The sequence below is a fragment of the Calypte anna genome, chromosome Z (assembly GCF_003957555.1).
Source record: "Calypte anna isolate BGI_N300 chromosome Z, bCalAnn1_v1.p, whole genome shotgun sequence".
NCBI classification, from domain to species: domain Eukaryota; kingdom Metazoa; phylum Chordata; class Aves; order Apodiformes; family Trochilidae; genus Calypte; species Calypte anna.
This window is the reverse complement of record NC_044274.1, coordinates 288,973-308,053: the sequence shown is the minus strand read 5'-3', so window position 1 is coordinate 308,053 and position 19,081 is coordinate 288,973. Positions and strand designations below refer to the sequence as shown.

Genomic DNA, 19,081 nt, shown 5'->3' with positions numbered 1-19,081 from the left:
GAACAATCAGAAATATATTTTGGTGAAAAAAAGCCATCATTCCCTTCCCGTGTGAGCTGTGTAGTGTGGGGTTATGTTATCCATAGGTGTGTGTATGTTTCCATGTACATCTCTGCAAACACACAGCTGCTACCTAAGTGGCATAACTAGAAAAGGTCAGTGTTAAGCTACCTGTGTTCTGCAAGCAATGAACCAGAGGATGCTGAGGGACATATTAGTGCATGCCTGGCTTGCAGCCAGGTAGTATTTTGAAATTCCTTTTTAATAAGCATTACTTTAATAATTAAAAATCATCAGTAAGGTTTGTGATAGATCTGTACATGTCACACACTTTCTGTGAGGTGTTCTGAGGAACTTTTTGGTTTCCTTCCATATTCTGTAGGAAGAGAACAGCTCTCCTCTCACTGAGGAGAGTTAGGTAGAACATGAGCATTCATCTCTCTTTCTAGCTCATGTTTGGGTAAAAAAAAACCAAAAAACAAGCTTCTCTAAACCACTTCTTCTGCCTTTACATAGAAAATAAGACTGTAAAGTTTCCTGGGTCAGCAAAATGATGATGCAATCCACAACTTCCCATTTCTCTTTAGGCTCACTAGAAATTGAATGTGATTCGTGTACAAAAACCTTCCTCTCTCCATCTTCAGAGAAAATATCTTCAGAAGCCACTTTTTTCCCCACAAAATTCCTCTGGGCAAACTGTCTGTATCTCAGCACAGCCCTTTCTGTAGCTGTAATGTGGCAGTGTCTCCACAGGGTGCAGGTGCTCACCTGCCTGCCCAGGGTGTGCTCTCAGCATTTTCTCTAGTTAGTTATTGACATGGTTATTAAGGGGTGTGTGCTAATTTGATGCTCAGGGAGGGAATATACTGCGTATATATGTATATATGCATCCTTCCAGCACCTGCATAAGAGACATGATAGTGCATTTATCAACAAATGTTTGCTTTCTCATCCTACCTGTACTGCTGCTTTGTTTGTCAGAACCTGTATTTTCTCTAATAGTATCTAATTACTATCTACAAAATTTGTTGAAAACGTACAGCTGCTTATTTTATGTACACTACTGACAGCTGAGTGCTAAAGTGCAGTACTTCTCAGTCATGCCTGCTTTGTGTCCTGTTGGTTTGGTTAAAATCTACTCTCTAAAAATGGGAAGTCTGTCTCTCATAGATTTAGGGAACACTCAAGGCAGGATAAGAGTTCAGTCAGTAGAAAGAAAGTCTGTATTTGCTGTAATATCTGAGATAATGATTTGGGGTTGATATTTAAGTTCTTATTTACTTTGAAACAGACAAGAAAGCTTTTAATGAATAACAGTCTGGGAGGTAGATGATTCTGCATTTAGAAAGGACTCAAGGTATTCTTACTTGCAGGGCTAGGGCAGGGAAGGGATTTACAGATAACACTGTTGTATTTTTAGTGGATGGCAGATGGGTCCAGTGCTTGGAGAAGTACTCACTAACTTTGTGCTCATTTTGATAAAGTTTGGTGTTAATCTGAGGTATTAGATCTCTAGTAGTACAGGGGCATGGGTGATAACATGCTTACTCTTTCAGTGTAACACAGCTCATGCTGCCAGTTATGTCAGCCTAAATTGTACAATGCATCAGAATAAATTGCCCCCAACATCAACAGAGTACATATGTACACAGATTTCTGGGTCTTTTTTTTGCTTGTCATTTTTAAATCCTGTTTGTACCAATAGCATTTGCATTCTCACAGACATGAAGGATGCAATGTATTTGGTAAGAGAGATGAAATTAGCACTTAATAAGAAGTTTTCAAGATCAAAGGCTTTATAAAGCTGACAATTAAATGGAAATCAGAAGATGTAATCTGTCAGCCTGATAATATTGTTTATTTACATCATCAAATATTATAAAAGTCTTAGTTATTTTTAAAATTTTAATTGCTTTGAAATAAGAAATGAAAGGCAACTGAGAAGTTTCATTTCAGTGCTTTCTAATGTGCAGAAACAATACTGCTTCAGATAGATGCACCCTTCTCTGGCACTGCTGTTGGGCAGCTGGAAAACACTGGAAGGGGATTTTTTAGTTGGCCTTTTGCAGCTTTTTATGAACTGTGGATGTTGTGCACAGTTAAAAAGGAGAGTTGGTGCAGCCCATCACTGGTATTTCCAGTGACATCTCGTGGGCTGCTTGGTAACACCCTGGGAGAACTCTGCCTGCTAGAATTTACCTCTCACATTTCTACTCCATCTGTGGTGTGGATGTTCTCTGTGTGTCTCTGTATTTGTGGGCAAGCCCTTTAATGTGACCTTTTCTTAAATGCTTCTAGACTGAAGACCCAGCCATGGAAAGGCCATACACCTTTAAGGATTTCCTTCTCAGACCAAGAAGGTGAGGGGGAGTACCCTTGTATTTTAAAACATTTCTTACTTTGAGGTTCTTTATTTCCAGCCATTTAAGGACTGTTGGATGAAATGTACTTCCTTGTCTTCTAGCCACAAATCTCGTGTAAAGGGTTTCTTGAGACTGAAGATGGCTTACATGCCTAAAAATGGTGGCCAAGAGGATGACAACGGTGATCAAAGGGATGAATCTGAGGTAAGGTATAATGCTTGTTATAAGGAATAATGCATTCAAGTTTTTGGAGATACAAGTGGAATTGTAGGAAAACTTGTACCTAGAAAAATAAATCCCTGGTAGCAGTGTGAGTAGCAGCTTACTTTCCTCTGCCTCTCAGCTTTTTTTTTCTTTCTTCTTTTTGAACTGAAACTTGGTGTTTTCTTAACTATTTGAAGTATTTCAAAGTATTTCAGCTGCCACAAAGAAGTCTGAAGTCTTTGTGACTCAGTTCTTGAGCACGTGGGAGCAAAAGTCATGCCAAGTAGAAAACCTCAAAGAGTCTATGAAAGTAATTTATAGGACATAATGGTCTGTATGTATTAGCTACCTCTCCTTCACAGACCATTGCAAAACAGGTGTTCTAGCATTTTTATTTCCTTGGCAGCATTGACTCTGCTCATGCAAGCACAGCAGGTTTAAAGACCTCTCAGCACACTCATCAGCCATCGTGCCCTTTAAGAGTTAGCTGCAGACAGGGCTGACAGTGAACATTAGCACAGATTTCCCTGTCACCTGTCACTTGGGAATGAGGGCTGTCATCCCAAGCCTTATACCTCTGAAATCAGAAGGTCACACTTGGTTCTCTTTGACTTCTTTACTGGGAATCTGCACCTAGCACCTGTAGAAGAAGCTGCCACCCAAATAAGTTTGGTAATCCCTGATGTAGTGGCTGATGGGGCTCTAGAGGTTTTGTCATCAATGTGATCTGCGTGCTGTAACCACAGAGTCTTTTTGTATGGTTTACATTTAAGTCATTTTAAACTTTTCTTTGGAACAACAATGAAATAACTTCTCTTTTACTTTCAAATGTTTTCATTTTATTCTCTTTTTTTTGTTTATTCCTAAGCATGGGTGGGATGTGGTTGATTCCAATGACTCCACATCTCAACGTCGGGAGGAGTTACCACCTCCTCCACTGCCTCCTGGGTGGGAAGAAAAAGTGGACAACCTGGGGCGGACGTACTATGTCAACCATAACAACAGGACCACCCAGTGGCATCGACCAAGTTTAATGTAAGTGGCAGTGTAGTGCAATGTTCTGTGGGTGGGTGCAAAATTATTGATAAGGGAGCTTTTTTCCAAGAAACAAAATAATTTTGAATTTACAAATTCAAGCTGAAAAAAGTCTTACTCGAGGCTTTTATCAAGCAGTTTATAAAGGCACACTTCAGTAACAGATAATTCATGATTTTGGTGCTGTACTAGGTATCTGAAACTATACTTTATTCATTGAAGAGTTTTCACAGATGTGCTAGTAAATTGAGAGCCAAAGTCTGGATATCTTTAGTTAAAAAAAAACACACCTATTTTTAATACCCTTTTTTTTCCCCGCCTCCAGCAAATCACATAAACACATGGGTATTCTGGGAAATTCTAGGAAATCTGAAGGGGTGGGAGGGAAGTCAGTGCATTAGCAATATACTTTAGACTATTTGGAGACAGATGTGGAATTTTTCAGTAAGTAATTTCACAGGAATAAATTGCTTTCTTCTATAGAGACTGTTGTAAAAGTGAGGAAAAAATTCAACTGCACTTCAGGCTTTAATTAAGTTAAACTGATGTACTTTGATCCTGATTATTACTCACTGTAAATACTGAATTACCTGTGTACACTGCTTGTGCTAACATGGAATTCCTCAGGAATGGGTTTATAAAGCTGTGCCAAGCTTACTACTTGAAATGTGTAGCTGACAGTGTTGTGACTGACACTGAACTCCTGTGTTAGTTACACACCTTGCATTAGTCTCATGTGGAGACAAAGCCCTAGGGAGGTTTGGAAAGCAGTGTACAAAGTAGGTGTTTGAGTTTAACGTTTGTTATTTTCTTGTTCTTTTCTCCCTCCCCTGCCTCCATCTCCCCCCTGCCCAGCGATGTGGGCTCAGAGTCAGAAAACAACATCAGACAAATAAACCAAGAAGCAGCCCACAGGCGGTTCCGCTCCCGGAGGCACATCAGTGAGGATCTGGAACCAGAACCTTCCGAGACTGGAGATGTTCCTGAGGTGTGCAAAGGTCTTGGGTTTAAGAAGCCATCTGAAATTCAAGCTGATGTGTTTCTCGTTTGTGAGCTAATTACCATGCAGCACACACTGTCATGCTGTAACATGGGGCTTGTGGAAAGTGTCTGAGTCAAATACCAGGGACACAACAGAAGTGCAAAGCAGAGTGCTGGACTGCCCGGGTCCCGTGCGTTTGTGGGTGCCTGATAAAGTATCCACAGCATTAAATGCTATGCAGGTGCTGGGAGAAACATTTATCATTCCAGGCATTGCTTGTTACATGGATGTTGGCAGAAACACTTTGAATATTCCACTTCCAGTAACACTGGAATAAGCTGTAAAAAGAAGCATGCTAACTGGAACTGCTGTGCCTGTCAGTTTTCTTTAGTGTCTTGATTTAGAGGAAAGAGAAGCTCCCATGTATTTTTCCCTCATAATACATGGTCTTAGAGTTCTGAGATCTTACTGATCACCAGTGTTTAATTTATAGCTCGAGTAAATAAAATAAATGTGGTAGGTGTTTGTACACCCCTCAGCTTTCAGGGGTATTTTATGTGAATCACAGACAGAATTCCCTGTGAAAGCTGGTTTTGGTTCACTAAATGTTACTCAGAGCAACAAATAGTTCTCTGAACACATTGTTGCACTCCTCACCTGTTACTATTTCATTTGCAGGTATTAATCAGTGATTTCTTTTATATGCTTAGCCTAAATTAAGTATGTGGTCACATAGAAGGCTGAGGTAAAAAGGCTCCATCTGTCTATAAATCCTTAATTAAGGTTCTTCTCTTTCGTTAGCCCTGGGAAACCATTTCAGAGGAGGCAAGTGCAAGTGGAGATTCCTTAAGCTTGTCATTGCCTCCTCCTCCTGCATCTCCAGTGTCCCGTACCAGTCCTCAGGAGCTGTCTGAGGAGCTGAGCAGAAGGCTTCAGGTCACTCCTGATTCCAATGGGGAACAGCTCAGTTCTTTGATTGTAAGTGACTTGCTGCTCCTTCTCTGTAAACCTCTGTGACTGTAATCTTCTCTTGACTGGCATAACCTGAATCATTTACACAGATGGGTTGTAATTAATTGCTGGTCTAGGGAGAGAGTGAACATGCAGTTAAAATTATCTTTCAAAAATGCATCAGCATTTCACCTTAAAGCAAACTGTCTTGAAAAGCAGCATTCCTCAGTTTAGATTTCACATTTTCCTCTGTGTCAGTTTAACTTCAGACTGTTCTACTTTCAGTGAAACAAAATACGTAATACTAAAGAATATCAAACTAAGACTTTCCAAAGGAAAGGAAAAACCCACCTAGTAAATTGGGTATATCCTGACATCCTTTTTTGGGGGAGTATTATTTATGTTATATTTATAGGTGCCCTGATGATCATTATAGATAGCATAGAGTTCTATCTCCAGCAGTTTGGTTCATATGAAATTTCTGGCTAAACTCCAGACAGAAAACTCCTAAGCACTTCTCTGCCATTAGTTAAACAGTAAACTTTAAAGCTGTTCTTAGTGTTATTTTTGAAGAGTAAGCTAAGCATCATGTACTCACGTGCAAATTTGTAAAGTCCCTATTCCTAAATTTCCATGATGATTTAAACAGATTATTGTCTTAATATCATCATTTTAACAGATGATCTCAGCAGAGCTCCCACTGTGGATTTAATTCCAATGAAAGTTCTGCAGAACTTGCTGCTTTCCCAGCCCCAGGCTCTCATGTCCTAGACAGGAGAGCCAGACACTCACCCCTGTGCAGGACTGGCATCTTCTCACCCCTGTGCAAGTAACAAAACCAGAGGTGAACCCATGCAGAAAGCTGTCTGCAGAAAGCTGATAGCTGTAGCCTAGTGAATTTCCAGGGGCAACATTGCCACTACTCAGACAGAAGGTTTACATTTTCCATACACTGCTGATGCTCCCTGCAGGTTCTCCAGACTGTCTTCTAAAGGTATTTACAAATAGTTTCTCAGAAGTTCCATGGCATTTTCACATCCCACTGTGTCTTTAGCTAGTTCCCCTCTAATGCTGCTTCCACAACTGTTAATTTTCCTGTGTGTTTTCCCAGATGGAATGGCCTGTCCTCTTCTCTTAGATTGAGTCAATAAAACGTTGTAACTTGGATGCTGAAGATGAGTATGAGATGTGTGTCCAAGTACTTTTCTCAGTTAATCTGAGACAGTCTGGGATGGAATGCTGAGAATTAAGATTTTTTTCTTTGCTTGCCACACTTCTGTGGAAGTGCTGAAAATACAGACACTGAAACAGAAATATTTTTTGAGAGTCAGGAGTAAATGGGAGAAAAGCAAAATTGCTGAATAAACCCCCAAGCTTTATGACACCTTAACAACATCTTTTTTTTTCTTTTCTTCCAGCAAAGAGATCCTTCTTCAAGATTAAGATCTTGCAGTGTAACAGACACAGTTGCTGAACAGTCTCAACTATCCCTGGTAAACCAGAGCTAACTTCTATTTCTTTCTTTTTGTTTGAACATCTCTGATTGTGAATAATACCTTTTCTTAGCTCAGTGTTAGTTATGTACAGATCAGTAACCAGTATGTGGATGTGACTATCCCAGATTCTGACAGGTACCAAATTAACATCATGGTGAGGAACTACGGTGAGTTCATTTGTGAGAGAGAAAAACATCTTGAGAGTGTGGCCCAGCCACACTAACTGTAGTTATCTAGCATAGAAACTCAGTTTACTAAACTCCATTTACAGTCCATGGAGAGAGAATCCTCCCAGGGGTATTTTCAGCTGGGTTAGGAGAGGGCAGCAGCACCATTGAACTGTGGTACCCGTGGGACTCTCCTCTCAGGTGTATTTTTGTGTCCATAAAGTGATTTGACTTGTGATATATAACTGTGTGTAACACTGAAAAGGACTGAGGCTTCACCCAGTTGTCAAAAGGAACCTTCTTATTATAGCCCTCACAAGACAGAAGTGAATCAAATTGCATTTGTTGTAGTTTTTTAATCTGATTTAGGTAAGCAGCTTCTTCTGCAATTTTATTAGAGCAGATTTTAAAACAGGAAGACATACAAAATGTTTTATTTATGAAAGATTCTCTTTCACTTCATAAGCACTCCCCCCTCTGACCTAATGAGTACAAGGCTGTCCTACAAAGGAGGAGGATTGCAAAGGCTGTAGAGAGACTAATTAAAAAAAAAGATGTGTAAATCTGAACAATTTTATCCAAAAGCATATCTTGCACAATCCTATTTTAAATTATACTTCTAGGATTTATTCTCAGTTTTTAATTAGAAATATATTCCATATGAATCTACAAATTGCATAATTGTGTATATTTTTAATGGAGATACTGGGTAAATATAGTATGTTAGTAAGTTTGTTACTAAAGCTGTTGTCTCTGTTTATTCTTTCTGTTGCTGTTGTGCAGACATTTAGACAGTGGGGTTTTTCAATTTAATGTTTTTTCACATGTTCTTGAAGTTGTTTTCTGTATCTACATTTGCTGCTCACAGATGGATGTGGTAGCTGCTGTTCAAAGATCTGCCTCTGCAATACTCTCCATCTCTTTACTTTCTCTTGTGGGTAAAGGGCTGTCTGGTTTGCAGCACAGTTATTCCCTCACTGTCCTCTCTCTCTCCTGGGCAATGCTGGCTCCTGGTGCAGCCTGTGCCAGAGGTGTTCTGCTTCTTTATTTGATAGCACTGGATGGAGTCTGGGTTTCTTCTCACCTGAAGGCTGAGTTTCTTTCACTGGTGTGGCCAGATGGGGACTGTCTGTCACCTGATTACTGTTGAACACTCATTTCATTAGCAGATATTCAGATCAACAGGATTGAAAGCACTCTCTGAAAGAAGGATGATTCCTGCTCTTAACTGTATTTAATCCCTACTAAGCTAATGATAGTTTATCTTCTAGCAACTGAACACATGCTTTCTCTCTAAATACAGTGCTCTTCTTGACTGTATTAATTCTTACTGAAAATTCAGTGTCATCTTTTTCATCTGACTACTTCTGTGCACTCACTGATGACCAGAATGTACCAATTTTGTGGTAAAATACCAAGTTATGGGCACAGCATGCAAAATATTTTTGAGGGAAAGAAAAAAAATCATGTTACATTTAGAATAATTATTGTTATTATTGGCAATACTGAAAATATAAAACTGGATACAAGAACTCTTGAAAGAGTTCCCTTGGTTGAAGTTCCCTTGGTGGTTTTTATATAAGATTCTGACATTATTATCAGTGCCTGATGACTCAGGGTTTTTTGCTATTATCTTAAATATGATTTCTACCTAATTGCTCTCTTTTAATGAACTTGTCTGTGATCCTTAATCCTAAAGATATAACAGTAATCTGAGACCTTCATCACTATCTGTTACTTATCTGTAACATTAATTATCATTTAACAGCAGAGTGGTCCATCTAGGAGAGCTCGTTCTTCAACTGTCACAGGTGGTGAGGAGCCAACGGTAATGATTCTCTTTATCAAGCATTATCTCTGAATAAACTGTGGGCAGATTTAGGTCTTGTACAATAAGGAACTTTTTTTTCACCAAGCAGCAGTGTGTTGAATGAAACACAGGCACTGAATCCATAGTTTTGCTGTTGTTGTTGTTCCAAATTTTCTGAAAACTTCTCAAAGCAGTGCAAGGTCAGTGGGATACCTGTGTGTCCGAGAGCCATGGACAGGCCTCTGGGTTTTCACAAAGCTCTGCAGCGAGGAAATGCCACAGGCTTCTGAGAAATGGAAGGTACAACACCTCCTTCATTAAAAACAGAGAGAACCAGAGCACAGAGGCATCAAATCAGCAAATGTGTAGCTGTGGTTTTGGCTTCCCTCTGTCTTCCCTTACTCTGCTTTAGACTAATTCATTTCAGTTCTTGAAGTTGATCCCTATCTGAGAACCATGGCAGTACAGTGATCTCCCTTATAGCTTTTAATGGTCTTATTTAATGCCAGTTTTCATTTTCCAGTAGATGTTCAGCAGTCCAAAATGAATTTTTAGCTTTGATCATTCAGTAAAATTCTGGAAGTGCTTTTCTGGAAGCATAATGCAAGGGAGGTGTGCTGAATTTATATGGGATCTGTCAAAACAATTAAGTGTTTTTAACCTGATTAAATGTCAGTCTGAAGCAATTTATTCTTGAAAACAGTTTTACAGTAACTATCATAAATAGCTTCTGTGAATAGATGTGCACCTATTTATTTATTTTAAGATTGGTATGTTTTCTTTTTTTACGTGGTGATGTTAGATCTTAACTTGGGTGTTGATGCACTATTCTGTAATACTGTCTCTGCTTACTGGGCTTTTTGAATTTCAGAACTGGGAGATCATATTTGTGTTCTGTTCCTGCCAGAAGAAAATTTTTGTCCCTGCAAAACCTGCCTGACTTGCTAATCTTGAGTTAAAATGTGTGCTTTATTGAAGTGTAATGAAAAGGTGTTGTTGACAGAGCATTTTGTCTTGATTATACCTTTTAGAGCAAATACCAGTATTTTTCTGCAAAAAACTGAGTCCAAAATTCACTGAGTCATCATTAATACAGCTGTGTGATGGACAGTTCACCTCATTGTATTGCAGCTTCCTAGTGGGGCCCTAAGCCCCGATTCGTCTCAATTCAGTGTGTGTTTATACTGAAACCCAGACCTTTGGAGGACTTAGGAATTAAACAGGGAATCCATCCCTCTCCCCTCCTCTCAGCCAGGTGGTTTACATCCGTGGGGCTCTCTAGGGAGCAGGCCCAGCCCAGGGCTGTCTCTCTGAGGCCTCAGGACCAGGGATGGCAGAGACAGGGCAGTGGTGAGGCAGCAGCAGCTGTGCTTGGCTCTTCAGCCTGTCACCAGTCACCCGGGAGTCCTCCAGCACAGCAGCAGACCCAGGAGTGGCATTTCCTGGGGGACTGCTCTCATTACTCTTGGTTTGCTCTGCTGCTGGACAGAGTGACAGGAGGGGGACACCGACTGTACTGAGCTGTGCTTGGTCTCAGCAAGCTCTGGGGCCCCAGGAGGCTGCTAAGGGGCACGTCCACACAAACAGTACCTGAATTTGTCCCCCCCGTGGCTCTGAGTATCCATACAGTTCATAAGATATTGACACACTGAATATTGCTGTGACAGGGAAAATACTGCATCTGCTCCAGATACAGCTGGGCTGACTTTATGTTGTCTGGGGCAGGAGATGAGTAAATCTGTTCCTTGAGTGTGTGTAATGAGGTAGGTGTTGATGACTGTAGGTAAAGTCCATGTTCAGGTAAATACATCTGTAGTTATTTACCACTCTGCTTTGCAGGATTTTTTTTTTTTGTCAGATTGTTTTAAAGTCCCCAAGGGCCTTTGTCATTCCTCTGTGAAGAGTACATTGTAAAACTGGGCCCAGTAATTGAGTAACTCCTGTTATTAACCCAATGAGCTAAGACCCTACATGAGGTGACAACAAAAGATCTCATGTTCTGCACAAAACCTCAGTCTGCATGCTCTGTTTCTCCTTTATCTAGCACGGCAGCACTTCTCCATGAGATGCCCTGAGGCTGCAGGAGTGACAATAACAGACCCTTGTGTTTGATACAGGATAGACTGTTTTCTGTGAAAGGGCAGGAGGAAAACCTGACTGTAAATCAGAATTGGTTCTGCTTTGGGCTTACTAACTAAAAAAGGTTTTCAGGTCTTGGTTTGCTTGGGCTTTTTTTTTTAAATAAAGCAAAATACTGTCTGATATAAAGACACAGCTTTAACTTCCCTTAAATATGTAGTCCTTCATGAGGTGAATTGGATTAATGAGCTATGGAGCAGTCTGGCCTGTAGAGCAGAAGAGAGTTCAGAGTCTGTGTGTGTTTCTGAGCCACATTTCCACACACGATGCCCAGTAACTGTTCACATTTAGTTTTACAGTCAGTCGTTTCTTCAAACCATGATTTTAAGTGAACCATCCTGCTTCTTGCAGGAAGATCTGGTAAAAAGCATCTCCTAAAAAGAATTCATAAATCTTCTTGTAAGCAGGAAATTGCTGGGGGTGAGGGGCAGCAGACAGAGCTGCTTTTGGCATCTTGGGCTCTGATACAAGTCCTTCTCTAGCTCAGATGGCAGAACTGTTTCTTCCTAATCTGAACACTGCCATTCACATCAGCTCAAGGCCTTGCAGAAGATGTGATGCTCAGGTGCAAGAAGCACAGTAAGTTTATCAGAGGAGAGAAATGCCATGTACAAGTGCTGCAGCCTGTTCAGGGGAAGCCATGATCAAAGCAGACTGCTAGATCAGGGCATTTTAGTTCATTTCCTTGGCACTATGAAGCTGCCAATTTCTGAAGGAATGGGTGTTACTGATGAGGAATTAAAGCACTGCACAAACTGGTAAGGCACCTCAAGCACTGGTTTTTACTCCCTCATGTGATGAAGGCCTTTAGGTTTCATCATTCTGCTGCTATCAAGGCAGGTACTTTGGAAGAATGAAGCAATCTCTGGCACTAATAAATAAATGTATGTTTTATTGTGATTAATAATTAAACCAAGTGCATACAGAACCAAAGATACAGACATGGACACTGAAAAGCACTTTGCATGTGCCAAGGCTGGGATGCAATTACCAAGACATGGTCTGAGAGGGTAAAAAGTGTCCTGCAGGGGCTGGCAGTGTGGGGATGGCAGTTCCTGATCTCTCCAGCTCTGAGCATTTACAGCAATCACTTGGGAAAAACACCTGTCCTCATATTCTCACTTTCTTGTTTGCTTCACTGACAGCCAGGATACCTGTTCTAATAAAGCTTAATAAACACAGAAATTTGTGTAGATTTGTTCAGGTGCAGAAAGGATCAGTATTAACAATTCTCTCTAGGTTATTTTTCTTCAAGCAGCTTTGTCATTTGTGCTGCAATGCTTTTTCTTTTCCTCTCTATGTCCTTGAAAAAGATGTCAAATTGGTTTGTTTAAGCATTAAATATTTCCCTTACAGGAAGCATGCAGTAACATAATTATTGTGTTGAATAGTGACATAACTTGCTTAATGACAATTTGTGCCTTTGACACTGTTATCTTTACCCATATGTTTTGATTAGAACATCTTTCTTGTGGAAGTTTTAGTAAAAAAAAAACAACTTTTCATATGAAATTCGGGGCTCTAAGTTTAGGGTGTATCTTGAGTCTTCAGGACATTTAACCCTGAATGCAACACTTGCACCTACAGCAAAATGGTTAAACTTCAGTTTACAAGCCCACAATAGTTTATTGAAGCTGATTCAAGACACTCTGTGGTACAGAACAGACCTTGGAAAATCTGATGTGACTGCACAGTCACTTCAGTTCTTTCTTATCCATAGGAATAGAAAAGAAAAACCCCAAAATGAATCCAGAATAAAACATGTACATTTTAAATGAAAATTCTTAACACATAAGTTCCTTTTTGTGTGCAATCTACAAATTAGTAAGTTTGAAAGCTTATAAGCTCAGCTGATCCTGAATGTGTGCAAAGGTGAATGAAAAGATCCATTGTGAGGAACCATGCTTTGCCTCAGAGGTGCAGCAGACAAACTTCTATTAAATGAAACCAGAAACTGTATTTTCCTGCACGCTTGATGTGTGCTCGGTGTTGTAAGTTAACAAGTTCCTTTTTTTTTCTTTTAAACAGACTTTCTGAGCTATTATAAAATAACAACACAGTAATTTTTTTGTCTGAGCAGCCTTCAGTGGCCTATGTACATACAACCCCAGGCCTGCCCTCGGGCTGGGAGGAGAGGAAGGACACGAAGGGCCGCACCTATTATGTCAATCACAACAACAGAACCACCACATGGACACGGCCCATCATGCAGGTATAAAGAGCTGGGGCAGTGCTGAGTTGAGACTGCAAATACTTGGTGTATGTTGGGGATCATTGCAGTGGAAGCAGCTCCTCAGAACTCTGAAATTTAAAAAGATTCCTCAGCACTCTCATGACGATTCCAGATAATCATAAAAACTTGCAAGGATTGGGCTTTTTTGTTAATTCTTTTAATTGTACTGATTTTAAAGTACTGATGGAGCTGATTGCTGCAATGGAGGGAATTCACAGAGGTATATAACAAATAATAAAAAGAGGCAAATTCATTTTTAGGATTGAATGTGGAAGTTGTGCTTATCTATTAGTGGTACCTTTCCAGTGCAATTAAATACTTGATCTCTACCAAAGTGTATGTAATATTTCATCATCATAATAAATATTTGTATCAATTTAAGTGTCTTAACTCTGGGTGAACTGTTCCTGATGATTTGCTAACTCGGTTTGCTTCTGGAGCAGCTTGCAGAAGATGGGATGGTTGGAACCACAGCAAACAGCAGCAACCATCTCAGTGAGCCCCAGATACGGCGGCCCCGCAGCCTCAGCTCACCCACAGTCACTTTATCTGCTCCACTTGAGGTGAGAAACACCAAGAAAGATCACTTGTGTCTCACTTCTCATCCTTTGTTGGTCTCATAACTTTTATTTTCTTTAGCAGTTTCCTCTCTGGATCTTTACGTTGTACAACACTTGGTGCAACAAACAAAAAACTACAACAAACTTTGTGGTGACTGAATGGTATATTTTATATATGAATGTTTGGTTTGATCAGCTAAGATGTGATCTGTGTGCATGCCTGAAGCACACGGTGTTGTGATTCCATGTGTCTAGAAAGTCAGAAATACTTTTTTAGGTTGAAACACTTGTTTTGCTGCTGATAACTTTGAAAATATTACATGCAACTGAGTTTGGAAAACCTCTGAATTAAGATCCTGATTGCATTGTTTATTCCTTGTCTTTCACAAGGGTGTTTAAGTTATTCTAGGTATCTTTAAAAGTAATTTGGAACACTGATGAATGATGTTCTCTGCAACCTACCTGAAGAATAACCTCAGGGGCTTCTTCTGCTGTCAGAGACAATGTGTGTTTTACTTTTGAAAGTGTGATTAAAGCTCTTGAATCAATTCACCGTGGCTGAGTTGAGGAGAGAAGGTTCTGGCAAAGCACTTGAGACTTAAGCTTGCCTTTCAGGGCAGTGTCTTTCTCCATAGCTACAAAACCAGATAAACAGTTTGGTTCTTAATTTGTTCAGTGAGCACAAACCACAGGGGTGCTAAAGAGCACAAAGTTGTCATCTTATACCCACCTTGGCATTGATAAAAAAAATAAAATAAAAAAAGGCAGCTAAAGTGCAGACTTATTAACATTAACATCTCCAAAGGATATAACCACAAGAAAAAACATCAGTTTGACTTTTTTAAAGTTACTTCTTTTATTTAAATAGTAATTTTATTGTAAAATGTTCCACTTCTTTGTGTATGAGACATGAAAACCTTTTATTTAATGCAAAATATTTTAGATAGTATCTCTGAACACGGCAATCTAACTGCGTTTGCCACAAATGCAGCTCAAAAGAATCCACAAATAAAGCTAGAGCAATTTTGTAACAACTCACATTAGTGCCTCATGTTCTAATAAAAAAAAAAAAAGTAATTTAATGCAGGCTAAGTAAGAGAATTGCCAGAATAAGCATATAGAGATTTACTGACTCTTAATAACCAGCAAAACAAGAAGAGGCTGTTATCAGACGTCAGCTAGTGAGAGCCTGCTTTTGAAAGTAACTGTAAATGACAAACGCAAACCAGATTTAGACACACGGCTTTCGCCTTGTTTGCAGGCTGTGACAGTCTCTGTTCTCAAAGGTGAGGAAATCCAGGTACAATTTATCAAGCTGTTTAGGCATCTAATTGTGCAGTTTCCCAGTGAAATGTTTTAAAAACTGAACACATCTTGCAACTTCAGTTTTTAACCACAGGCATTGATCAGCTGATCAGTTTTGTGGCTCTGGTCATTTATTTTAAAAAATTAACAAATTGTACAAAATCTGTAATTGCAAACCTTTTTTTTTTTTTTTTTTTAATGATGTCTTAAGTTCATATTTAACTGTTTTGTCTGAAGTTATGGTTGAGAAATGCATTGTCAAGAGGATAATGTCACATTCAGGATGATCTCTTGTTGCCAGGTATGCTGCACCATGAAGCATAAAGCAATGCTTTGGGGTTTTCTGTCATAAAATGAAATATTGCAGGGCAGCTGCAATAAAATGTCTGATGAAATGTGAATGCTGAGGGCATTATCATTACAGAGGGAGGTGATAAGAAAAAAAAGCTCAGGATGTGATAAGGAGCAGAAATGAGCAAAGTTAGCACTAGGGAGTCAGCCCCAGCACTTAATTATACCATTAATTGTATCTGGAATGAAACACTTTGCTGTGAAACCGGTTTTACCCTGTTGAGAGTGCTGAGAGCCATCTGACAGGTCTCAACGTCCTTCCCTTTCCTCAGGGCATGAAGGACTCCCCGGTGCGCAGGGCGGTGAAGGACACCCTGTCCAACCCCCAGTCCCCCCAGCCCTCACCCTACAACTCCCCCAAACCTCAGCACAAGGGTGCTCAGAGCTTCCTGCCCCCGGGATGGGAGATGCGGATCGCGCCCAACGGCCGCCCCTTCTTCATCGATCACAACACTAAAACGACCACCTGGGTAAGAGGAATTGCAAACCTGTTGCCATCTCTGAGGTGTTCCTGTGTTCCAGCCCTTGTACCCCACACCTTGTTGTGCCATTTCTTGTATCCACCAGGGGATTTGAGCAGCTAAATTGTGGAATCCCTTTCGTGCTGCCTTTGCTGCACTCACAAACTTTCCTGTGCACATCCTCCTAGGGTTTGGTGCCTTCATACACCACGTCCCAGGCAACAGTGTTCTGCACTGTGTGTTGGACCTTTTAATACCTGACAAACCCTTGCACACAAGTACAGCCCTTTAAATGTTCCAGCTTTGGAGATTCGGGGTGTTGTTTAATTTGAGACTCCCCATAACTGTATTGCTGCATTTCACTGTGACTGTCTCTGGGGTTTTAATTCATGTAATGGATGCTGTCTCCTGCAGTTATCAGAATCCATTTGATTACTCCACTTTATGCCGTGAGGATCCATTTTTCAATAATTCTGCAAGTTTAGTCAACAAATTGAAGAAACAATTACACTAGGAGAAAAAATGTCAAAGACAACACAGCAATTCAGCCTTGAAACATGAGCTGAACTCTGATGTGTTGGGCACCACTCGGGTCCCCCGTGACAGCACTAGTTACAAGTTGTGTTTTAATGGTGACCCTTCGTGCTGTTCCCAGTGCACGTGGGTAAATTACAGGAATGGAAATCTCAACCATTTCTTGTCTAGATTTTTCTGCTGTGACCTATTTTACTTGCCCCTTTTTGCCTCATTTGGACATTGACGTAATAATACCTGTGCACTACTAAAAACGTAAGGAGCTCATTTTCATCCTTTCTGAGCCTTTTTTGTCATGGGGTGGGTTATTCCTCCAGTGCTTTTAAGAGCCAAAAATTGTCATGTGTGTCTAAATGCCACTTACAGGAGGGCTTGTGCTCCAGAGAGCAGGGCTGTGTCTCTGGATCTAGCACACTTGACAGAGTCACAGCCTTACACCACTTCAACTAACTCTTAACATTTAAAAAATCATTTCAGTATATAAATGCTATATAAATTATATATATATATATATGATTTATATAATTTATATAATTTAATATATTTATTATTATTATTTTATTATCTTATTATTATCTTTATTTGTTATTAAATATTTTTATTTATATAAGTTATATAATTTAAATTATATAATTTATGTATATTATAATTTTGATATATAAATATATATATAATATATAAGCTATATAAATGCTAATAAAGCATGTGACACATCCACATCTTAAATGCTCTACCACTTTTATATATTTTGCTTTCTTAAGAACAAAATAATAACTGTAATTGAGGAAGATTTATGTTCCAGATAATTTAGTGCTTGACTTATTGTGTAGATCTAACTTGGATTTGTTGGATTGAACTTGATCTGTTGGATTTGCAGTTCTGTATTTCTGTTACAGGAGGATCCACGACTGAAATTTCCAGTGCATTTAAGATCAAAAGCATCGTTAAACCCTAATGATTTGGGCCCTCTTCCTGTAAGTGACAATGTGTATGTATTTAACATATACCTGCTGCCTTGTGGGATCTGTCTGCTCCTGCAGCCATGCTGGATGTGGACACGGACGCTGCTGCCATCGCTGTCCTGAAGAGACTAAAGCTGTGATTATGAACAGCACCAAAAGCTTTATTGTGACCTCTGGGTCTGCCAGGAGTTTCAAAACCAGCCCATCATGTTTCTGAGATGATTGCCTGTTTCTTTGCTTATCTGGAGCTTTGAAGAAACATACCGTGGTTTTATCTTTTATGTTCTTTTAGATAATTACCTGAGTATTTTCAGAAAAAATAGAGCAGCTCATTCAAAGCAAGTTCTATGAACTGTAACGGGATCCTGGCTTATGAATTTACAATAAATATCTCACATGTGTTTCAGGAGCTTAAGCTCTCAAACCAAAGGAGTGATGGACAATCTCATCTTTGTGATCATTTTCTCATTGTAGGCAACGGGTACAAACCCTGAGGCACAAAGTTTCCAACCTTAACAACAAGTATTTACTGTATTTGTTAGTTACCTGTGTAAATAGCCAGCTCTTTGGATCTCCCAAGATTTTTGTCCATGACATAATGCGTCTGTGATCATTTTGTGTTTTCTACCTCACGACCACCTACCAGACATTTTAAGCAGGTGTGGGTAATGTGTTACTTCAAGCTGTGTAGAGGGGCAGTACTTCACTTATTTTCTCTCTGTTTTTTTATTTCCCAATTCCAGCCTGGTTGGGAGGAAAGAATACATTTGGATGGAAGGACGTTTTACATAGACCATAGTAAGTAACCCTCAGGTACTACAGCAAATAGACAAAGGGAGGTAATAAGTATTGAAGTGAAAGTTTTATAATTTTACTCTTCATTTAGGAAGCCAGGTGTTGATATGTGGAGACATTGATACCAGAGACTTAGTGCCCTCATACGGTACTGTATATTCACTGAAAGCTTGCTTTTAATTGGCTCATCAAGCTTTGTCCCTCTCTGACTTGTGAAGCATTAACATTTCTTCTTTGTGGTTTCTTTTGTTCTTGTTGATATTTTGGATTTGTTGTTGTTGTTGTTGATGATCCCATGGCTTATTTGCACTTAATAAATTAAAATATACACTAGGAATAGAAAATAAGATGAGAAAATACCATATAGCCACAACTGCATATAGAGGCAGTGGAGAAATTAGCACTGATAAGAACTCTTCCCTCTCTTTAAGAAGGTCTTGTGGCAGTGCTGATTCTGATCTTATTTCCTATTTGTAGCATGTTGAACTGCACCCAGCCCATTAATATTATCCAGTTCTGTTAGTGAAGTTCTAGTGTAAGTGATGTTTCATTGTAGACTTGTCTTATTACAGCATCTCAGAACTACTGTGTGAGTTGTTGTTGTTGTTTGAAATTAGAGCAGCCCAGAAAGGTTGGGTTGTTTCTTCCTCTTTTTTTTTTCTTTTCCTTTTGTTTTGTTGCTTTAATACTCCAGCAGCACTTTATCATGAGATATTTCTATTGCTGGTATAAT

At 39.6% G+C, this 19,081-nt stretch overlaps 1 protein-coding gene across 6 annotated transcripts in view; it reads left to right on the top strand.

The window, feature by feature from the left end:
- NEDD4L (NEDD4 like E3 ubiquitin protein ligase) overlaps nucleotides 1–19,081 on the top strand; it is a 119,874-nt gene that overhangs the window by 82,803 nt on the left and 17,990 nt on the right. For 2 of the 6 annotated variants that reach the window (XM_030468064.1, XM_030468060.1), the window contains 13 exons: nucleotides 2,299–2,360; nucleotides 2,465–2,567; nucleotides 3,436–3,602; nucleotides 4,458–4,590; nucleotides 5,386–5,562; nucleotides 6,954–7,028; nucleotides 8,967–9,026; nucleotides 13,228–13,359; nucleotides 13,824–13,943; nucleotides 15,869–16,066; nucleotides 17,488–17,565; nucleotides 18,297–18,351; nucleotides 18,440–18,496. In XM_030468064.1, the coding sequence (XP_030323924.1) occupies nucleotides 2,299–2,360; nucleotides 2,465–2,567; nucleotides 3,436–3,602; nucleotides 4,458–4,590; nucleotides 5,386–5,562; nucleotides 6,954–7,028; nucleotides 8,967–9,026; nucleotides 13,228–13,359; nucleotides 13,824–13,943; nucleotides 15,869–16,066; nucleotides 17,488–17,565; nucleotides 18,297–18,351; nucleotides 18,440–18,496 (1,417 nt within the window). The remainder of the gene's footprint in view (nucleotides 1–2,298; nucleotides 2,361–2,464; nucleotides 2,568–3,435; nucleotides 3,603–4,457; nucleotides 4,591–5,385; nucleotides 5,563–6,953; nucleotides 7,029–8,966; nucleotides 9,027–13,227; nucleotides 13,360–13,823; nucleotides 13,944–15,868; nucleotides 16,067–17,487; nucleotides 17,566–18,296; nucleotides 18,352–18,439; nucleotides 18,497–19,081) is intronic. The other 4 variants (XM_030468065.1, XM_030468062.1, XM_030468061.1 and 1 more) reach the window with 3 other exon arrangements.